Source organism: Hylobates moloch, unplaced genomic scaffold (assembly GCF_009828535.3).
Source record: "Hylobates moloch isolate HMO894 unplaced genomic scaffold, HMol_V3 SCAFFOLD_10, whole genome shotgun sequence".
Taxonomy (NCBI): Eukaryota; Metazoa; Chordata; class Mammalia; order Primates; family Hylobatidae; genus Hylobates; species Hylobates moloch.
Window position 1 is genome coordinate 5,553,136 of NW_026652285.1, and position 20,889 is coordinate 5,574,024.

Sequence of the window (20,889 nt, forward strand, 5' to 3'; positions counted from 1 at the left end):
TGGGAGGTCTATCACGGAGGCCAGACGCAATGTGGGGGCTGGACGTGGTGGCTCACGCCTGTAGTCCCAGCGCTCTAGGAGGCCAAGGCGGGTTGATCACTTGAGGCTAGGAGTTCGAGACCAGCCTGGCCAACATGGCAAAACATATGAAAAATACAACAGACAAACCAACCAACCAACCCAGCAACAACAAAACAGGTCTACTCTGGAGTCATACTCTAATTTTTTCTATTTTCCTCCCTTTCTGATCCTTTATCCCACTTTCTTTTTCTTCCTCTTCCTTCTCCTTCTTCTTTGTCAAATAGAGGATTGAGTTATTATCATTGATCCATACAAAGTCCCTCTCTCATTTATTTTCTTTAATTCCCACCCCCCATTTCTATTCCCCGTCTTCCGATGTGCAACCTTCCTAATATGTTTGATATGCATCTTTTTGTTTCTATGTATTTTTAGAAAATGTTTATTGTTTTGTGTGCAAAAAAAATTAATTAAAAAAGAGAAAAAATAGGCCGGGCGCGGTGGCTCAAGCCTGTAATCCCAGCACTTTGGGAGGCCGAGGCGGGCGGATCACGAGGTCAGGAGATTGAGACCATGGTGAAACCCTGTCTCTACTAAAAATCCGTCTCAAAAAAAAAAAAAAAAAAAAAAAAATAAAATAAAATTAAAAATGTATAGAATAATATAATTTAAAAAAAAAAAAGAATGAGGAGAGACCAGGAACCAGAGCAAATCAAAGTTAACAAAGGCTGTAAGCACTCAAGACCTGATTTTGTTTGTCTTAATTACTGAACAGACCACAATTCCATAGCTTTTTTCAATGACTTATATAACATTCTTAAGCACAACTTTAAATACGAGTCTTTAAAGCTTGTTTTAGTCATTTAATTTACCATAAGTTATGGAATGTGTGGCTCCAGAGATTCCTAAGACAGAATCTCTATTCTAAACCCTTAACATGTTTATGAAACAAATTATTAAACTTACATATTTTTTAACTTGATATTTTAGTTCTGCTTGAAGTTTAGCATAATCTCATGTAGTTCCTTGAACGGTAACTTTCTTTTTTTTTTTTTTTTGAGGAGTCTTGCTCTGTTGCCCAGGCTGGAGTACAGTGGCACAGTCTTGGCTCACTGCAACCTCTGCCTCCGGGGTTCAAACAATTCTCCTGCCTCAGCCTCCTGAGAGCTGGGACTACAGGCCTAAATTGTCCTAAATTTGGCAACGAGACCTCCAAGGTTTGAAGGATTTTTACAATAATCTAACGTATATGTCACAAAACATGATGAGTTTTGGGACACAAAACTCCCAAATGTAGACTATATTCATATATATATTTTTGTCATTTTTTTTTTGAGACAGGGTCTCGCTCTGTCACACAGGCTGGAGTGCAGTGGCAACATCTCAGCTCACTACAGCCCCAACCTCCCAGGCTCAACAGATCCTCCCACTTCAGTCTCCCAAGTAGCTGAGACTACAGGCACGTGCCACTACGCCTGGCTGATTTTTGTATTTTTAGTAGGGGTTTCACCATATTGGCCAGGCTGGTCTCGAACTCCTGACCTCAAGTGATCGGCCTGCCTCGGCCTCTCAAAGTGCTGGGATTACAGGTGTGAGCCACCGACCTGGCCTCTTTTTAAGAGACAGGTTTCTGCTGTGTTTTCCTGCAATACCTAAGGGCCCAAAATGTGTTAATCATCAAATGGTACCAAAAAGAGGTGGTTTCTACTTTTATTTTAGGAAGATACCAAAGAGTACCCTTCTAATCAATGGTATGATGAAATCAACTAAACTGTCTTTTTTTTTTTTCTTTCTTTCTTTTTTAGAGGGAGTCTCACTCTGTCGTCCAGGCTATAGTATAGTGGTGCGATCTCAGCTCACTGCACCCTCCACCTCCTGGGTTCAGGCAATTCTCCTGCCTCAGCCTCCGAGTAGCTGGGATTACAGGCACCTGCCACCACACCCAGCTAATTTTTACTCATTTTAGTAAAATGGGATTTCACCATGTTGCCCAGGCTGGAGTGCAGTGGCACAATCTTGGCTGACTGCAACCTCTGCTTCCTGGGTTCAAGTGATTCTCCTGCCTCATCCTCCTGTGCAGCTGGGGACTACAGGCGTGCGCCACCATATCCAGCTAAGTTTTGTATTTTTAGTAGAGGCGGGGTTTCACCATGTTGGCCAGGCTGGTCTTGATCTCCTGACCTTGTGATCCGCCCTCCTCGGCCTCCGAAAGTGCTGGGATTACAGGTGTGAGCTACCACGCCCAGCCGAAAAATCATCTTAAATGTCTGCTCTGAACCCTTCATTTTATAAAAGAGGAAATAGCGAAGTAACTTGCCTCTAGTTCTATTTCCATTACTGTTTTCTTATGTAGTTAGACAAAGTTATAGATGATATTTAAGCCATTAAGAGTCACACATGTGGAAAAAAAGGTAAATTCTTTTTTTTCTTTTTGAGACAGGGTCTTGCTTTGTTGCCCAGGCGAGTGCAGTGGCACGATCACAGCTCACTGCAGCCTCAACCTCCTGGACTCAAGAGATTCTCCTGCCTCAGCCTCCTGAGTAGCTGGGACTACAGACGTGCACTACCAAACCCAGCTAATTTTTGTTTTGTTTTTTTTTTGTAGAGACAAGGTCTCGCTATGTTACCCAGGCTGGACTTGAACTCCTGAGCTCAAACGATCTTCCTGCCGTAGCCTCTCAAAGTGCTGGAACTACAGGTGTGAGCCACCACGCCCATCCAAAAATGTACATTCTTCACCTAAAATTAAAGTTTTTTATGTTTTAAATTAATATCACTAAAGTTACAAAGCTAGTCAACTAAAAATTCCCTCTGAACACAACATGGTAGTATGGTACAGAAAAATAAAAGAATTGGGATACATGGTAGAAATTCTAGTCCTAGTATCACTAACCAGCTATGTGGCCCTAGGTTAAGTCCCTCATTTCTTTGGGTCTCTCCTATCAAATGAGTTGGAATCTAAGATCCTTTTCAATACTAAAATTCCATTATTTCTTTATACTACAAATAAACCCATTTGTCAAAAAGAAAAATGTTACCTTCTTCTAATAAATTAAAAATTTACATTTAAGCCTCAGATTTTAATGTTTATAGCGAAATCTAGTTCCTTGTTTTCTTCCTAAATGAAGATGACTTTTGCTTGTTTCTGCTACATACTTTCTGCAGCCTGCCCATTGTTCTTCCCAAACACCAAAACCCTATAAGCAATATTGCACTACTCAGAACTATTTACACAGCAGAGACAATATTGATAGGGTTCTAGGATCTGGTGATAAACAGAATTTTTTTTCGTTAGATGGCAGAAATTTACTAAGCAATTATGATAATCTAAAACTCATTAGTGTCTGATTAATCATGCAAATTGATTCTGATAAACATCATTCACAGCCCTTTCAGTTACAAATCAGCCTCCTGGAAGCCTTGTAAATCAGTGAGGTTATTGTTTAACTTTTTAGGGGCAATGGAATATTTAAAATAAAACTAGTGATTTTTGTAAAGCCCAAGATATTCATATTTCAGAAACCAGTTTTCTCTAAAATCAGTAATAAAAATAAAGAGGAAAAGTTTTATACTGATCTGAAAAGTGGTATATAAAATACAAGATTAGGTGAAAAAAGTCTATGGAAATCATCATGAAAGCACCCCAAGGGAAACCGGGTTACATTCTGCCAATTAGATTTCTGATTTTTTCCTCCTGTTTTGGAATATTTGCATAGTAATTACTGGTTGAGCATCCCTAATCTGAAAATTCAAAATCTGAAATGGTCCAATGAATTTTGGATTTTGGAGCATTTCAGATTTTGGAATTTTGGATTAGGGATGCTCAACCAGTTGCTTAGTCTGTTGTTTTTTGAGACAGCGTCTCACTCTGTTGCCTAGGATGGAGGGCAGTGGCACAATCTCAGCTCACTGCAACCTCTGCCTCCCAGGCTCAAGCAATTCTCATGCCTCAGCCTCCCGACTAGCTGGGACTACAGGCACACACCACAACGCCTGGCTAATTTTTTGTATTTTTGGTAGAGATGGGGTTTCACCATTTTGCCCAGACCAGTCTTGACCTCCCAAGCTCAAGTGATCTGCCCGCCTCAGCCTCCTGAAGTGTTGGGATTACAGGCATAAGCCACCGTGCCTAGCCTGTTCTAGTTTTTAATATGACCAGTTTAAGGCTTTAAGTAAGTGGCACAAGGTATTCCATACTACTCAACTATTAGGCAGCAAGGAGAAAAGAATATTTTGCGGTTGTCACAATATACTGTCTGGTCCCCAGTTTTAAAATTGCTTTTTCAAACAACCCATAGATTCTCATTGCCACAGTATGCTCTCCTACAAAGGACCAGTGCCCTTAAAGCTCTAAACACATCCTCTTATGAGAGACCTTATCTCAACAGCATTAAATTACATAAAGTGAAAAAAAGTATTTCAGTCTCACCTATGGTGGGCTAGGCATAGAGAGAAGAGTTGGTAGACAGGTGTGTTCTGGACTTACTAAACAGGCTTAGAAATGCATTTTCCGGCCAGGCGCAGTGGCTCACGCCTGTAATCCCAGCACTTTGGGGGGCTGAGGCAGACGGAGCACGAGGTCAGGAGATTGAGACCATCCTGACTAACATGGTGAAACCCCGTCTCTACTAGAAATACAAAAAATTAGCCGGGCGTGGTGGCGGGTGCCTATAGTCCCAGATACTTGGGAGGCTGGAGCAGGAGAATGGCATAAACCTGGGAGGCAGAGGTTACAGAGAGCCGAGATCGCGCCACTGCAGTCCAGCCTGGGCGACAGAGCGAGACTCTATCTCAAAAAAAAAAAAAAAAAAAAAAAGAAATGCATTTTCCATAGAAACATTTTAAGGGAGAATTAAGTATCTTAATGGAACTAGTTTGGCTATAATCAAAAAACCTACCTTTATTTTTAATTTTTTTTTTTTATTTTTGAGATGAGTTCTTACTATGTTGCCCAGGCTAGTCTCGAAATCCTGAGCTCACACAATCTGCCCGCCTTGGCCTCCCGAAGTGCTAGGATTACAGGTGTCAGCCACTGTACCCAGCCAGAATCTACTTTTTGTACATTTTCTTCTCTTCAATGTACATTTAGAAATACCTTTATCTACTCTCCTTTTACTTTGTTCATAGCTTTGGTTTACCATCTTCTGTATTATATTTTAATCTATGTTTACATGGTAATGTCGCCACATGGTTTCAAACATCTTCCTGGCAAGAGATCACTTCTTTTTTGTATCCTTAGTTTTTAATATACAGCCTAATGTGCAGTGACAAGAGGGAATAGATGAAAGAACAAACATTCATTCATTTGAAAGAACAAACCACCTGGGAACCCAACTACCCTTTAAAACACGTTTTAAGGGAAATATTTCAAGTTCCCAGCAAGCTAAGGACGACTTATGTCATGTCTCCACAATCAAAATTGGTTTTTGCCTTTTTCTGCTGGAGAGAGTATTGACCATTACCCATTCTCTCTTCCAAACAGAACAAATGCATGACTATGCTTGTCCAAAACAGATAAGCAGTAATATGCCCTAACACCAGGTCACAGACATGTTATTTCAGGCAATTGGCAACCAGAGGGGATGAAAGTGAGCAAGGGATTCAGGTTCATCAGTTCCCAATCTGCAGGCTTTTTTTTTTTTTTTTGAGATGAAGTCTCGCTCTTGTCCCCCAGGCTGAAGTGCAATGGTGCGATCTCAGCTCACTGCAACCTCCTCCTCCCGGGTTCAAGAGATTCTCCTGCCTCAGCCTCCCGAGTAGCTGGGATTATAGACACCTGCCACCATGCCTGGCTAATTTTTGTATTTTTAGTAGAGACGGGGTTTCACCATATTTGCCAGGCTGGTCTCGAACTCCTGACCTCAGGTGATCTGCCCGCCTCAGCCTCCCAAAGTGCTGGGATTACAGGTGTGAGCCACTGCACCCAGCCCAATCTGCAGGCTTTTATGGAACAATTGCTAGGATATATACATGAGCCCCTGCCTCTAAAAGGCTAGTTTTATTTTTTATTTTTATTTTATTTTTTTATTTTTATTTTTATTTTTTGAGATGGAGTCTTGCTCAGTTGCCCAGGCTGGAGTGCAGTGGTGCAATCTCAGCTCACTGCAAGCTCTGCCTCCTGGGTTCACGCCATTCTCCTGCCTCAGCCTCCCGAGTAGCTGGGACTATAGGTGCCCACCACCACGCCCGGCTAATTTTTTTTGTGTGTGTATTTTTTAGTAGAGACAGGGTTTCACCGTATTAGCTAGGATGATCTCGATCTCCTGACCTTGTGATCCGCCCACCTCGGCCTCCCAAAGTGCTGGGATTACAGGCATGAGCCACTGCGCCCGGCCTAAAAGGCTAGTTTTATCAGTCAAAGTAGACTACTTAAATTTTTTTTTTCCTTTGTAGAGACAGAGTCTCATTTTGTTGCCCAGGCTGGTCTCAAACTCCTGACTTTAAGCAATCCTCCCGCCTCTGCCTCCCAAACTACTAGGATTACAGGTGTGAGCCACTGCTCCAAGCCTTAAATAATTTATGTAATTCGGCTGGGCACGGTGGCACATGCCTGTAATCCCAGCACTCTGGGATGCTGAGGTGGGCGGATCACAAGGTCAAGAGATCGAGACTATCCTGGCCAACATGGTGAAACCTTGTTTCTACTAAAAATACAAAAATTGGCTGGGTGTAGTGGCGTGCGCCTGTAGTCCCAGCTACTAGGCAGGCTGAGGCAGAAGAATTGCTTGAACCTGAGAAGCGGAGGTTGCAATGAGCCGAGATCGCACCACTGCATTCCAGCCTGGCAACAGAGCAAGACTCTGTCTATAAATAAATAAACAAATAGATAAATTCTGTAACTCAAATGACAGCCGCGGCCGTGCACAGTGGCTCAAGCCTGTAATCCTAGCACTTGGGGAGGCTGAGGCAGGTAGATCACTTGAGCCCAGGAGTTCAAGACCAGCCTAGCCAACACGGTGAAACCTCATCTCTACAAAAAATACAAAAACTAGCCAGTGTGGTGGCATGCACCTATAGTCCCAGCTATGCAGGAGGCTGAAGTAGGAGGATGGCTTGGGCCTGGGAGGCCCAGGCTGGATTGAGTGGTGATCACATCACTGCACTCCACTTGTGTGACAGAACGAGACCTTGTCTCAAAAAAAAAAAAAGAGAGAGAGAGCCTAGACATACTCCAAAATTATGGCACATGATACCAAGAAACTCAGTGGCTTAAAAACTGATCATTTATTTTCATGGACCTGCACATTGACCCGGTTCAGGTACTCTAGGCGAGGCTGAGTTTGGTGGCTTTGCTTCACACAGCAATTCTGGAGGATGCCTGGTAGGACCTTTGCTACTGGTGTCTCTCACCTTCTTTGAACCCATGAGATATTCTAATGGAGCTAGAGGAAACATAAGAGTAAGCAGAAAGATTCAAGGTCTCTTAAAGGCCCAAGTTCAGAGCTGCACACTGTCAATTCTACCCACATGCCATTGGCCAAAGCACATCAAGGAGAAAAATGTACTCTACTCATCATGACAAACATGTGGATACAGGCAGAAATGAAGAAATGGGGTGAATTATTCACTTTACTACAATACTTCTATTTTCTTTGAGAAAAATCAGAATAGGTCATGGTAGTACATGTAAATGACAGGGATGGTGTTATTGCACGCATATTCAGATAAATTCTTTAGTTTATATATGGTGGGGTTTTTTTTGTTTGTTTGTTTGTTTTTTGTGAGATGGCGTTTCGCTCTTGTTGCCCAGGCTGGAGTGCAATGGTGCAATCTCGGCTCACCACAACCTCTGCCTCCTGGGTTCAAGCGATTCTCCTGCCTCAGCCTCCCGAGTAGCTGGGATTACAGGTATGCACCACCACACCCAGCTAATTTTGTATTTTTAGTAGAGATGGGGTTTCTCTATGTTGGTCAGGCTGCTCTTGAACTCTCGACCTCAGGTGATCCACCCATCTCAGCCTCCCAAAGTGCTAGGATTACAGGCATGAGCCACAGTGCCCGGCCCCAAAACTTTAACTGGATGTTTATATGTAGATGTTTTAAATTAAGGAATATAGGTTCATGATTACTATAGAATATGAATTTAAAATGATTAAAAATGTTTAGGAGTGTGGGCGCAGTGGCTCATGCCTGTAATCCCAAAACTTTGGGAGGCTGAGGTGGGTGGATCATGATGTCAAGAGATTGAGACCATCCTGGCCAACATGGTGAAACCCCGTCTCTACTAAAAATACAAAAATTAGCCAGGCGTGGTGTCATGCACCTGTAGTCCCAGCTACTGGGGAGGCTGACTCAGGAGAATCTCCTGAACCCCAGAGGCCGAGGTTGCAGTAAGCCAAGACCGCGCCACTGCACTCCAGCCTGATGACAAAGCGAGGCTCCGTCTCAAGGAAAAAAAGTGTTTAGGAACCTACTCACAGTCATTAGGATAGTCACCATAAAAAAAAAAAAAAATGACAAGTGTTGGAGAGGATGTGGAGAAACTGGAACCCTTGTCCACTGTTGGTGGAAATGTAAAATGGTATAGCAATTGTGGAAAACAGTATGGTGGTTCCTCAAAAAACTAAAAATAGAATTACCATATTATCCACCAATTCCACTTCTGGGTATACACCTAAAACAACTAAAAACAGGGTCTTAAAGAGATATGTGTACACCTATTTTCATAGCAGCATTATTCACAATAGCTAAAACAAGGAAGCAACACGAGTGTCCATGGAGGGATGAATAGATAAGTAAAATGTAGTACATACATACAATGGAATCTTATTCTGCCTTAAAAATTGAAGGAAATCTGCAATATGCTACCACAAAAAATGGATGAATCTTGAGAACATTTTGCTGAATGAAATAAGCCAATCATAAAAAGACAAATACTGTATGATTTCACTTAAATGAGGTATTTAGAGTAGTCTAAATCACAGAAACAGATAGTAGAATGGTAGCTGCTAGACACTGGGGGGAGGGGAAAAGAGGAGTAATTGTATAATGGGTATAGAGTTTCTTTTTTATTTTTTGAGATGGAGTCTCACTCTGTTGCCCAGGTTCCCAGGTTAGAGGGCGACACTGCATCCTCCACCTCCCGGGTTCAAGAAATTCTCCTGCCTCAGTCTCCTGAGTAGTTGGGATTACAGGCACACGCCACCACGCCCAGCTAATTTTTTGTATTCTTAGTAGAGACGGAGTTTCACCATGTTGCCCAGGCTGGTCCGGAACTCCTGACCGCAGATGATCCACCCACCTTGGCCTCCCAAAGTGCTGGGATTACAGGTGTGAGCCACCGCGCTCAGTCGAGAGTTTCAGTTTTACAAAATGAAAAAGTTATGGAGATGGATGATGGTGATGGTTGCACAACATTATGAATGTATTTAATACCACTTAAAATGGTTAAGATCATAAACATTATGTTACATGTATTTTAACACAATAAAAAATAGGGAAAAAAGTTCACAAATGTAATAAACAGTATGGTAAGAAAACTTAATAGCTAGAATATTGATCTTACTTTCTCAATACTCCTAGCTCTCCCTCTCAACAGTATACTGCAACCCTTGCAGTTTCCCCCAGTTGTACAATAAACGCTCATCTCTGGACGTTTACATGTACTATTTCCTCTGCCTGGAATATTTGCCCTCTCCTTCAGTTGGCTAATCCCTACTCATCTTTCAAGTCTCGGATTATATCTCACCTCTAAGAAGAAACCTTTCCCAGGTTAGTTTCCTCTTTCCAATGTGCCCCCATAATATCTAGTATCTACTTTTCCCATCATGTCATCTGTATTTAATTTATATGTGTACTTAATCACAGATATATTAGTTAACATATTTATCCGTGTCTCCCAGATAAGTTTCTTAATATCTTTAGCCTCTGTTACTAGCCCGATCTAGAAACACTTAATAAGGCCAGGCATGGTAGCTCAAGCCTGCAATCCCAACACTTTGGGAGGCCGAGGTAGGAGGATCATTTGAGTCCAGGAGTTGGAGACCAGTTTGGGCAACAAAGGGAAACCACGTCTCTAAAAAAATTTTTTAAACTAGCCAGGCGTCATGGTGCACACCTGTGGTGTCAGCTACTCATGAGGCTGAGGTGGGAGGATCACTTGGGCCCGAGAGGTCAAGGCTGCAGTAAGCCGTGATTGAGCCACTGCACACCAGCCTGGGTGACAGAGTGAGACCCTATCTCAAAAAAAAAAAAAAAAAAGTTAACACATAATGAAACAAAGTAGGAAGCACTTCTATCTACGATTAGGCAAATTAGGTGGGGAGAGAAAGGATTTGTAAAACTATAGCTCTCACATTTACTAACAAAAATGTCTTAAAAAGTTAAATTTATTTGCAGTCACTAAATCACTAGATGAAACCTTAGCAAAAATTGGCTAAGATTATTTCCTTATTTATAAAATGAGACTACACCAGGCGTGGTGGCTCATGCCTAATCCCAGCACTTTTGAGAGGCCAAGGTGGGAGGATCACATGAGGCTAGGAGTTTGAGACCAGCCCTGCCAATGTGGTGAAACCCCATCACTATTAAAAATACAAAAATTAGCTGGGCGTGGTGGTGCACGCCTGTAATCCCAGCTACTCAGGAGGCTGACGCAGGCAAATAGCTTGAACCCAGGAGGCGGAGGTTGCAGTGAGCCAAGATGGTGCCACTACACTCCAACCTGGGTGACAGAGTGAGACTCTGTCTCAAAATAAATAAATAAATAATAAAACGAGAATAAAAATATTGAACTCAAAGAATCAAGGGCTGATTCTAACTTTTAAAATGTTATATATTGAGATAAATTAGAAGTACGAGCTTATAAAATCTATTAAGAATAGTTATTTTATTTATCTGGGATATCCTTTCTTTCTTCGTTTCTGTTTTTGAGACAGGGTCTTGTTCTGTAACCCAGGATGGAGTGCAGTGGCAGCACAATCATAGCTCATTGCAGTCTTGATCTTCCGGGCTCAAATGATCCTCTTGCCACAGCCTCCCACGTAGCTGAGACTACAGGCACCTGCCACCACACCCAGCTAATGTTTTTATTTTTATTTTTAGTAGAGACGAGGTCTTGCTATGTTGCCCAGGCTGGTCTCAAACTCCTGAGCTCAAGCAATCCTCTGTCTCGGCCTCCCAGAGCACTGGGATTACAAGCATGAGCCGCTGCACCTAGCTGATCTGGGATAGTCTTTTTTTATTTTCTTTTTTTTGGGACAGGCGTGGTGGCACATGCCTGTAATCCTAGCTACTAGGGAGGCTGAGGCAGGAGAATTGCTTGAACCTGGGAGGCAGAGGTTGCGGTGAGCCGAGATCACACCATTGCACTCCAGCCTGGGCAACAAGAGCAAAACGCCGTCTCAGAAAATAAAAAGAGAAACAATGTCCACAAATGAACCCCTTGGCCCCTCCTCTAGGTTATTAAAAAAACAAAAACAAAAACAAAAACAAAATCCTACCCACTACTCTAACAGCCCACTAGAGAACAGTAAGAAATTGTAATTAAAAGACGAAGAGGAAAGCAGCTGCACTTAAGGCCAGGGCTGGTAACTAAGAAAGAAATTTTATATATAAGACACACACACACACACACACACACACACACACACACACACACACAAATTTGGAATAAAATGGCTTTATGATGAGGATTTATGTTCTTCATTCTCTACAAATGTCCTTGAGTCCATGCCTAACATTTTAGGTATCTTTCTTCCCTCTGGTTTTGCTTAACAAATAGCTTACTTTCTTCCGAAATTCAATGCATTTAGAACCCATGTTGTAACTCTTCTTGATCTACTTTTTTTTTTTTTTAAATTTTATTAGAGATGGAGTCTGGCTATGTTGCCCAGGCTGGTCTCGAACTACTGGGCTCAAGTGATCCTCCTGCCTCAGCCTCCCAAAGTGTTGGGATTACAGGTGTGAGCCACCGTGCCTGGCCTTTGCTCTATTTTTAAGAGCACGAGTAGAAATCACACTAAACAGACTATTAAATATTTTTTAAGCAAAAAAAAAAAAAAAACTGAGACGAAGTCTCGCTCTGTTGCCCAGGCAGGAGTGCAGTGATGCGATCTTGGCTCACTGCAACCTCCGCCTCCCAGGTTCAAGCACTTCTCCTGCCTTAACCTCCCAAGTAGCTGGGATTACAGGGGCACGCCACTGCACTAAGCTAATTTTTTGTATTTTTAGTAGAGACAGGGTTTTACCATGTTGACCAGGCTGGTCTTGAACTCCTGACCTCAGGTAATCTGCCCGCTTCGGCCTCCCAAAGTGCTAGGATTACAGGCTTAAGCCACCATGGCTGGCCAAAAAAAAAAAAAAAGTTTTTAATTTTAAAAAATTATAAGCAGACCTACACACTGAAAATTGCAAAACTGTCGAGAGAAAATTTTAGAGACCTAATAAATGAAAAGATATGTTTGTGCACCAGAGGGCTCAATATTGTTAAGATAACAATTCTCTATCGGGCACAGTGGCTCACTCCTGTAGTTCCAGTACTTTGGAAGGCTGAGGCGAAGGACAGCTTAAGCCCAGAAGTTTGAGACCAGCCTGGGCGACACAACAAGACCCCATCTCTAAAAAAATAAAAAAAAAAAAAATTTTTTTGAGGTAGGATGTCACTGTCAATAGGCCGGAGTGCAGTGACACAATCACGGCTCACTGCAGTCTCGACCTCCCCAGGCTCAGGTGATCCTCCCATCTCAGCCTCTCAAGTATGTGGGATTACAGTCTTGCGCCACCACACCCAGCCAATTTTTCTATTTTTTTTGTAGAGATGAGGGGGTTTTGCCATGTTGCCCAGACTAGTACAAAAAAAATTTTTTTAATTAGCTGGGAGTGGTGGCACGTGCCTGTGGTCTCAGCTACTTGGGAGGCTGAGGTGGGGGAGTATCATCTGAATCTTGGGAGGTCAAGGCTGCAGTGAGCTATGACCGCCACTGTACTGCAACCTGGGTAATAGAACAAGACCCTGTCTCAAAAAAAAAAAAAAAAGAAAAGAAAAGAAAAGAAAATAGGCAAAAGATTGTGAGACATTTCACTAAAGAAGATATACAAACTACAAATAAGCATATGAAAAAAGGTTTAACGTCATTAGTTAAGGAAGTGCAAATTGAAACTACAATGGGGCACCACCACATACCTGTTAGAAGGGTTAAAATTAAAACTGATATTTTTGCATCAACCTAATACCAAGTGTTGATAAGGTTATGGAAAAACTAGAACCCTTATCAATAGCTTTGGGAATGCAAAATAGTACAGCCACTTTGAAAAATATTTTAGCAGTTGCTTATAAGATCAAGCATACTTTTTTTTTCCCCAAGGATACATTTATCATGCTACCAGAAATCCCATTTCAGTATTTACTCAAGAGAAATGAAAACATTACGTCCACACAAAGACATACTCATGGCGGCTCACTCCCAGAATCCCAGCACTTTGGGAGACTGAAGTGGGAAGATCATTTGAGCCCAGGACTTAGAGACCAGCCTGGCAATATAGTGAGACTTCATCTCTACAAAAAAATTTTTAAAGTAGCCAGGCATGGTGATGCACACCTGTAGTTCCAGCTACTCAGGAAGCTGAGGTGGGATTGCTTGAGCCTAGGAGTTTGATGGTACAGTAAGCTATGATCACACCACCACACTCCAGCCTGGGTGACAGTATGAGACCCTGTCTCTAAAGAAAAAAATATTGTTAAAAAAATTAAACAAAGACATTTGGGAGGGCAACACAGGAGGATCACTTGAGCTCAAGAGTTCAAGACCAACCACAGCCATTTTATTCATAATATGCAAAACGTGGAAATGACCCAATGTCCATAAGTTGGTGGATAAAGAGTTTGTGATATTCTATACAATGAATACTACTCAGCAATAAAAACTGTCCAACTACTAATATAACATGGATGAATCTCAAAGCATTATGCTAAGTGCAAGAAGCCAGACACAAAAGACTATAATGTATGATTCCATTTATATGAAATTCTAGGAAAAGTTAAACTAGAGATCAGTGGTTGCCAGGGACTTGGGAAGAAGAGGTTGACCACAAAAAGGCACAAAGGAATGTAGGGGTCTCACTCTCTTGCTCAGCCTGGTGTGGAACGACTGGGCTTCAGTGATCTTCCCACCTCAGCCACCCGAGTAGCTGGGTCTACAGGTGCACCACTGTGCCTGGCCACAAAGGAGCTTTTTGTAAAGTAACAGAAATGTTCTATATCCTGGCTGTGGTGGTGGTTACATGACTGTATACATTTGTCAAAACTCATCAGTTCACTGGGCATGCCACACCCCTGTAGTCCAAGCTACTCAGGAGGCTGAAGTGGGAGGATTGCTTGAAGCCAGGAGTTCTAGGCTGTGCTGCATTATGATTGCCCCTGTGAATAGTCAGTGCCCTCCAGCTGGGCAACACAGCAAGACTTTGGCTTTGCTTAACAAATAGCTTACTTACTTTTATTTTATATAATTGTATCTCAATAAAATTCATATTTTTTAAAAGTGATGAATCCACACTATTGTATCTCATAAGAATAAGCTGTAAAACAAACACTCTTAGGTTTTAAATTCAACCATTTCCTAGACAATACACAAAATTAAGACCAATTAAGATTTGGAGGACTAGGCACAGTGGCTCACACCTATAATCCCAGCACTCTGGGAGGCCAAGGCAAGAGGACTGTTTGAGCCCAGGAGTTCAAGACCAACCTCAGCAACACAGTGAGACCCTGTCTCCACAAAAAATTTCAAGAAAATATTAGCCAGGCATGGTAGGACACGCCTGTGGTCCCAGCTACTTAGGAGGCTGAGCAGGGAGGATTATCTAAGCCTGGGAGGACGAGGCTGCAGTGAGGCATAACTGGGCCACTGCACTCCAGCCTGGGCAACAGAGCAAAACTCTGTCTCTGGAGAAAAAAAAATGACTTGGGGCAAGTAACTGCAGGAAAAATATACAGCAGAAATTGTTTCCATCACTACCAATTCATCATAAAACTCAAATAAAACCTAAAGTTTGACAGAACCTATCCAAATATGTAACAGAAAGCAACAAATTATAAAGTATTACTCATTTAGACAAACCATAACAACTTAGATATAAAAAATATTCTCCAGATGTGTTTCACAATGCAGTAAAATATTGTTTTTAATTAGTTAAAAGGCTTTTTTTCCAAATTATGACTTTCTAAAACATACACTGTTAGTAACAACATTATAGTTCTCAGCAACAAAAGTTGTGGTAAATTATTTACTGATACTGAAGAAAGATGTAAGAATCAAAATTCTGGCGTGCATCCTGCTTTCAGATGCTTTGACAATACTATTGCACTGCTAGCTGTAAAGTACAGTAGTGCAATAAAGTCAGAGCATTCGTTAGCAGTAATAAGTAGGAAAGGAACACAAAAGCATCTTGCATCGGTTGAAGCTTCAGTGTGAAAAGAATTTAAAGTAGGGTTGCCATTTTGGACAGAAAAACATCCAAAACCCAAAAACATTTATATCAATGTTTTTTTAAAAAAGGATAAGACTTAAATATCAAAGTGATGTTGCTTATTGATGACTAATATGCAAATTAATGTTCAAACAGAAACATGCATATATGTAGAAAGGAATTTTGTAAATATGCCCTAAGCCTTAATAGTAATTAGAATGGGTATTGTTAATACTTTAGGATTGGTATTAACAAAACCAGTTATAATTACTACTAAGACAAAGTTGTGAAAAATATTTTTGTTCTCTGCAGAGATGTTGGTTAGCTCCTTCTTCAAGGCAATTTACTGATTAACCGCCACGTAAAACAAGCCCTTTGAATAAAAGTATCAAAGAAAACAAATGAAAAGTAAAATAATAAGTTTCTGAATCTCTACATACTCAATCTATCACTCTGGAATCTAAACCACTATAAAAAGAAAACACAAAAGCACTTACCATCTTACAGCTTTTTATCTCGAGTTTACTAAGGGCTATTATAACAACAGAAGGGAATCAATGTGCTCGAAACAGAACATTAACCCTATCTAACTCAATACTATCCAAGGGGATTTTAAAATTTCAGTTAACTCCTGAAATCTCAAATACAGGCAGAAAGCATGTCCATTTCCTTCAAACTTAGAAACATCAAAGAGAAAATAATGATAGGGGGGAGGTGGGACTGAGATTTAAGTAACAAGTTTCCTTAGTTTCAAGCTAATTAACATTCTAACTTTTTTAACGGATAAGAACCCAATCAGAAGTCAGATGTAAACCTAGAAACAGAAATAGTATCATAGTATCACACTGCATTATTTTTTGTGTACAGTCACTAGTAGTACCACGAAAGAACAAAGCTAAACAAATACCACCCCATCAATAAGTGAAGGGGAAAAAGTCAGAGAACAAAGATTGCCCTACAATAAGCTTATTCCCCTATTAGTAATGTTGATTGATGCAAAAATATATTTTCATTATTTTCACCAACCTCCCTTTAAACGGTCCAATTCAACTACTTAGTCGGATTGAGCCTACTAAGGAAATGGACTCATATAAAGGACAGCTGAAATGTAAGTGTCTTGGTGTCAAATCCTGGGCCACATAACTAAAACATTAGAATATTTAACACTGGTAGCCAAGTTTCAGGTTTTAAAGACAACCATTTAAAAGATAAGTGTTTAACTTTCTGAATTGGAAGTTATTACAAACAAGAAAAATATGAAAAAAATTTAAGGTATTAACAAAATTAGGATAAACACTTTCTTTTCAAATTAAATATTATGCATTTCCTTTTAAATAGTCAGTGCTAGTTCCTTGACAAATCCTTTATTTAACTGATGTAAAACCAAAAATCAGAAGATAGCACAGGAAATCATTTACTCTTGAAATCTTTTAAAATAAACTGGTCCACAAGTATAACATTTTTTTCTAGAAGCACATGGTAAATCTGAAGATGAGATGCACTGTCTTTTATTATCTAGTCAATACAAAGCAGTAATAATTAAAGCCATGATAAAAATTCATTTCTAAACCCTAATAATTATGGAAACAAACTAATAACCTGAAAGGAAAAAAAAAAGCTACCACTAATTTACTTGCAAGGACGTAAGAAAGGAAAAAAACCTCATTTCTTTTTTTCCTGTCTTCAAAAAGAATTTAAATACTACCCCATCATTCAAACAATATCTAAAAGTTTAAATGTCTGGCTACCTTATAATTTTCTAAAACCTACTTTTTCAAAATGTTTACTTCATCATTGTTCACTTAAAAGAGAATTTGTTCAATCTAAAGAAGTCCTGTGAGAATACTGACTCTACTGCAAAAAACAGACGAAGTTTAAAAATTAAAAACAGCCAATTTGAGAAGCAAACCTGTTAAAAGCAGAATTAGCATCATTTAGCAGAAATGAATTATGAATTTAAGCAGAAATATCTATATCAGTAGGGAGGAATTCAGAATGGGAGAAGGGCAAGATAGTCTTAACATTTAAGCCTGTTGACAGAATCAAATTACAATGCTTAACAGTTTGTTTTTTTAAATGATAAAAATAATAAAACTTAGAACTAAAAGTTCATTATTACAGGTTTGAAAACCTGCAGGAAATTTTCCTTCTTCCCTCCCATTTATCCCCACACTTCTCCAATCCCACACACACTGCACAAAGAAAATTTAAACACAAAATGCTAAAAGTAATTGAAAGCCCTCAAATTAAATTTGTATATGAGAGGCACTCCAATTCATTAGCACATCAGAAGAAAATAAGATATATCAAGGCCTCACTTTTTCTGGGGTTGGGAATGGGGGGTGGGTGAGGTTTCTTCCAGGATCACCACCCATCCTTTCCAAGGAAGAAGTCAGAGACCCAAGATTCAGCTTGGAGAAAGCAGGGCAGACCCAAAGGATACCTAAGCAGTAATGCCAGGGAATGGCGTGGGAAGGAGGGACGGATTACAAACAAAGAAAGAAGTTTGTTTTTTACTTTTTTAAAACTCAATATTTTTTTTTTTTTTTTTTTGAGACGTAGTCTCTGTCGCCAGGCCGGAGTACAGTGACGCGCTCTCTGCTCACTGCAACCTCCGTCTCCCGGATTGAAGCGATCCTCCTGTCTCAGCCTCCCGAGTAGCTGGGACTACAGGGGCGTGCCACCACACCCGGCTAATTTTTGTATTTTTAGTATAGACGGAGTTTCACCATGTTGGCCAGGATTGTCTCGATGTCTTGACCTCGTGATCCGCCCGCCTCGGCCTCCCAAAGTGCCGGGATTACAGGCGTGAGCCACCGCGCCCGGCCAATCTTATTTAAAAGACAAGCAAACAAACAAAAAAAGACAGGAGCTCAGTGGCAGGCGCTTCCTCCAAAGTCCAGGTTTTTAAGGAAAGCAGCCCAACCTGGAAAAAAAAAAAAAAAGAAAAAGAAAAAAAAAGATAATGCTGAACGAAAAGGGCTGAAGACAGAACAAGGACACTAAGAGGAAAAAAGCGCGGGCGATCCAGCTGGTAATCTAAGGATGGGAGGGAGGGAATAAAGAGAACAAGTGAGGGACGGATCCTTAAAGAAAACTAGGACAGCCCCCCAGCTGGGCGCCCCCGAGCAGGCCAAACACTCCAGCAACAACGGGAGTGCTTTCCAATTCTTCGCCCCCGTTTTCTACTTTCACAGATGAATGAAAGTGCACAACTCAAGAGCAGGATGCCTTTCCTGTCTCAATCCCGCCCGCGCTCCAGGAGAGGAGCTCGTGGTTACGATCCCCTTCACTCACACCTCTTCCCTCACCCACGGTTTGCCACCTCCGGACCAAACAGAAACGGGTCTAGGGGCTTCCTTGGCCGTTAGGAAGTTGTGCATACAAGTCTAGCATCCTTTCTCAGACTTTCTCGGCCCGCCTTTTAGAACGTGAGCGGGTTGGCCCTACAGGGATTTCTCCTCGCCCCCGTCGGTTTATTCCCCACCCCACCCTCCGTTCCCCTTTCTTGGAGTGTGAACCACCTCTCCCTTCTTGGGACGCTTAGGGGCCGTTCCATTCACATCTTTTTTGGTACAAACACAGAATGCGGTCCGCACCCGGCGCCGTTTCGTAAGGGGTGTAAAGGTGAGGGCAAGGAACAAGGAATTCCAAAGGCCCCGCACCCTCAGCATCTCCCGCCATTTCCCTGACGAGTTTCCCGGATGTAACCCCTTCCCCGAGGCGGTTTAGACACCAGACGGTGGCGGCTCCCTTTGGTGCAGGAGGAGGGAACTCGACTCTGGTCCAGCCTCCGCCGCCCGAAGTTTCCGGCGACCCCAAGTTGTGCCCCACCTTCGAGGCCATGGGGGAAAAATAAACTACCCAGTAGATCTCCTTCACTTTGCACTCACCATCAGTTCCAGCTTATCGACCTCCGCCTCCATGTTGAATAGTTGACATTCCTCAGACCGCGGCGGCGCTTAAGCCGCAAGCCGTACTAGCACGGAGGGCCTCCATTGGACAGCTGTCACTCAACATCTCGCACTCATTGGCTCCTCCGTTCCACCGGCTCCCGCCCATTGGCGACTGGGTAACGCCCCTCTGCATGAGACACATTTTCCTGTTGGGCAAAGACACAAAACGCCGCAGGAGGATTGGCTGCTGTGCAAATTTTTTTTTCCATTGGCTGCCGCCGCCTCTCTACTTTCAATTTTGTAGTTAGGGCTCTGCAGAGAAGAGCTTAAGATTGGTGCAATTGGAAGAAGAGCCAACCAATCACACCAGAGCTTCCGCCGACAGCAGAGGGGACGTAACACACCTTCTTTCCCCTCCTGCTTTCCTTCCCCTTCTCTCCCGCCTTCTCCTTATTCATACCAGAAGCGCCTCAGCTCTGATTGGCTGGAGCGCTCTGCTATCTCAGCCAATCACAAGCCGGGCTGTGCTCCTACACTATCCGAAGAGCGAATCGTGCAGAGACCGTGTCTACGATTGGTCTCTCCCTGAAAAGGATTTAATTTTGAATTTTTCTTTATGGCGTGGGAGAGGCCACAGCCCGGACTCCATCGACTCCCCCGGCTCTTAGACTAGTAAGTGCAGGAACTATTATTTCTTTGTTATCTGAGCTCGCGTCTTGAGTAGCTGGGCCTGTTGCTGCTTGTGTTTTTATGGTTTGAGGTGGGGACTTTGGCTGGACACGAAGGGGAAATGGAAAGGGGGAAGGGGAGGTTTGGGGCTGGGGAAGAAGTGCTCGGCCTGGCTTCATCTTAACCATATTTCTATTTAATTAACACTTCGCAAGATACGTTTTGGAGCAAAGCATCTGCCTTCCTTTTGAACATTTCTTTACATATTTGCTGCTCAATGTAAGTCCACAGATCAGCGGCATCCGCATCTCTTGTTTGCTTGTTACAAATGCAAATTATCGGACTCTACCCAAATTTACCAAATCAGAATATACATTTTAACAAGATTTCCCTCAGTGATTTCTATGCACATTAAAGTTTAAGTTGGTACATTTCCTGACTGGAAATATTACTATGTTACTCTATATTGTCTGGCATTCTGTTAGAGTGTCAATTTTAAATGTGTGTCCTGTTTACTGAGTGCCTAATGCTGTGCGGGATGAGACTTTAGGGAGCTGCAGTCTCTTTGCAAAAAGAAGACAGGAACAAAAACAGCAATGCTTAAAAAAAAAGCATAAAACATAAAATTTAAAAAAATCAAGTACCCAGAAATAGTGCTATGGATGTTCAAGAAGAATCAGTTGAACTGGTAATGGAAATTAAGTAATTGAAGGCTATTTGTGGAGGAGCGCAAGAGACTTCCATAAAAACGTGTTTTAGGAAGATGGCAATGAAATGCAACAGTCATTTCCGTTGCTGCTACAGCTTTGAAAGTACCACAGAACAAATAACTTTTCTTTTCTTTGTTTTTTGTTTTTTGTTTTTCTTTTTTTGTGACGCAGTCTTGCTCTGTCGCCCAGGC

At 41.7% G+C, this 20,889-nt stretch overlaps 2 protein-coding genes across 4 annotated transcripts in view; one reads left to right on the plus strand and one right to left on the minus strand.

The window, feature by feature from the left end:
* Positions 1–19,419, minus strand: part of SKA2 (spindle and kinetochore associated complex subunit 2) — a 43,435-nt gene extending 24,016 nt beyond the window's left edge. The window contains exon 1 of one of the 3 annotated variants that reach the window (XM_058445197.1): positions 19,317–19,419. In XM_058445197.1, the coding sequence (XP_058301180.1) occupies positions 19,317–19,349 (33 nt within the window). In that variant the 5' untranslated portion in view covers positions 19,350–19,419. Of the gene's footprint in view, positions 1–15,920; positions 16,259–19,316 lie in introns of those variants that run through there. The other 2 variants (XM_032162855.2, XM_032162856.2) reach the window with 2 other exon arrangements.
* A 475-nt stretch (positions 19,420–19,894) lies between these two features.
* The window catches only part of PRR11 (proline rich 11), a 46,427-nt gene continuing 45,432 nt past the window's right edge, over positions 19,895–20,889 (plus strand). The window contains exon 1 of the mRNA XM_032162858.2: positions 19,895–19,991. The gene's annotated coding sequence lies outside the window, so the exon portion shown is untranslated. The remainder of the gene's footprint in view (positions 19,992–20,889) is intronic.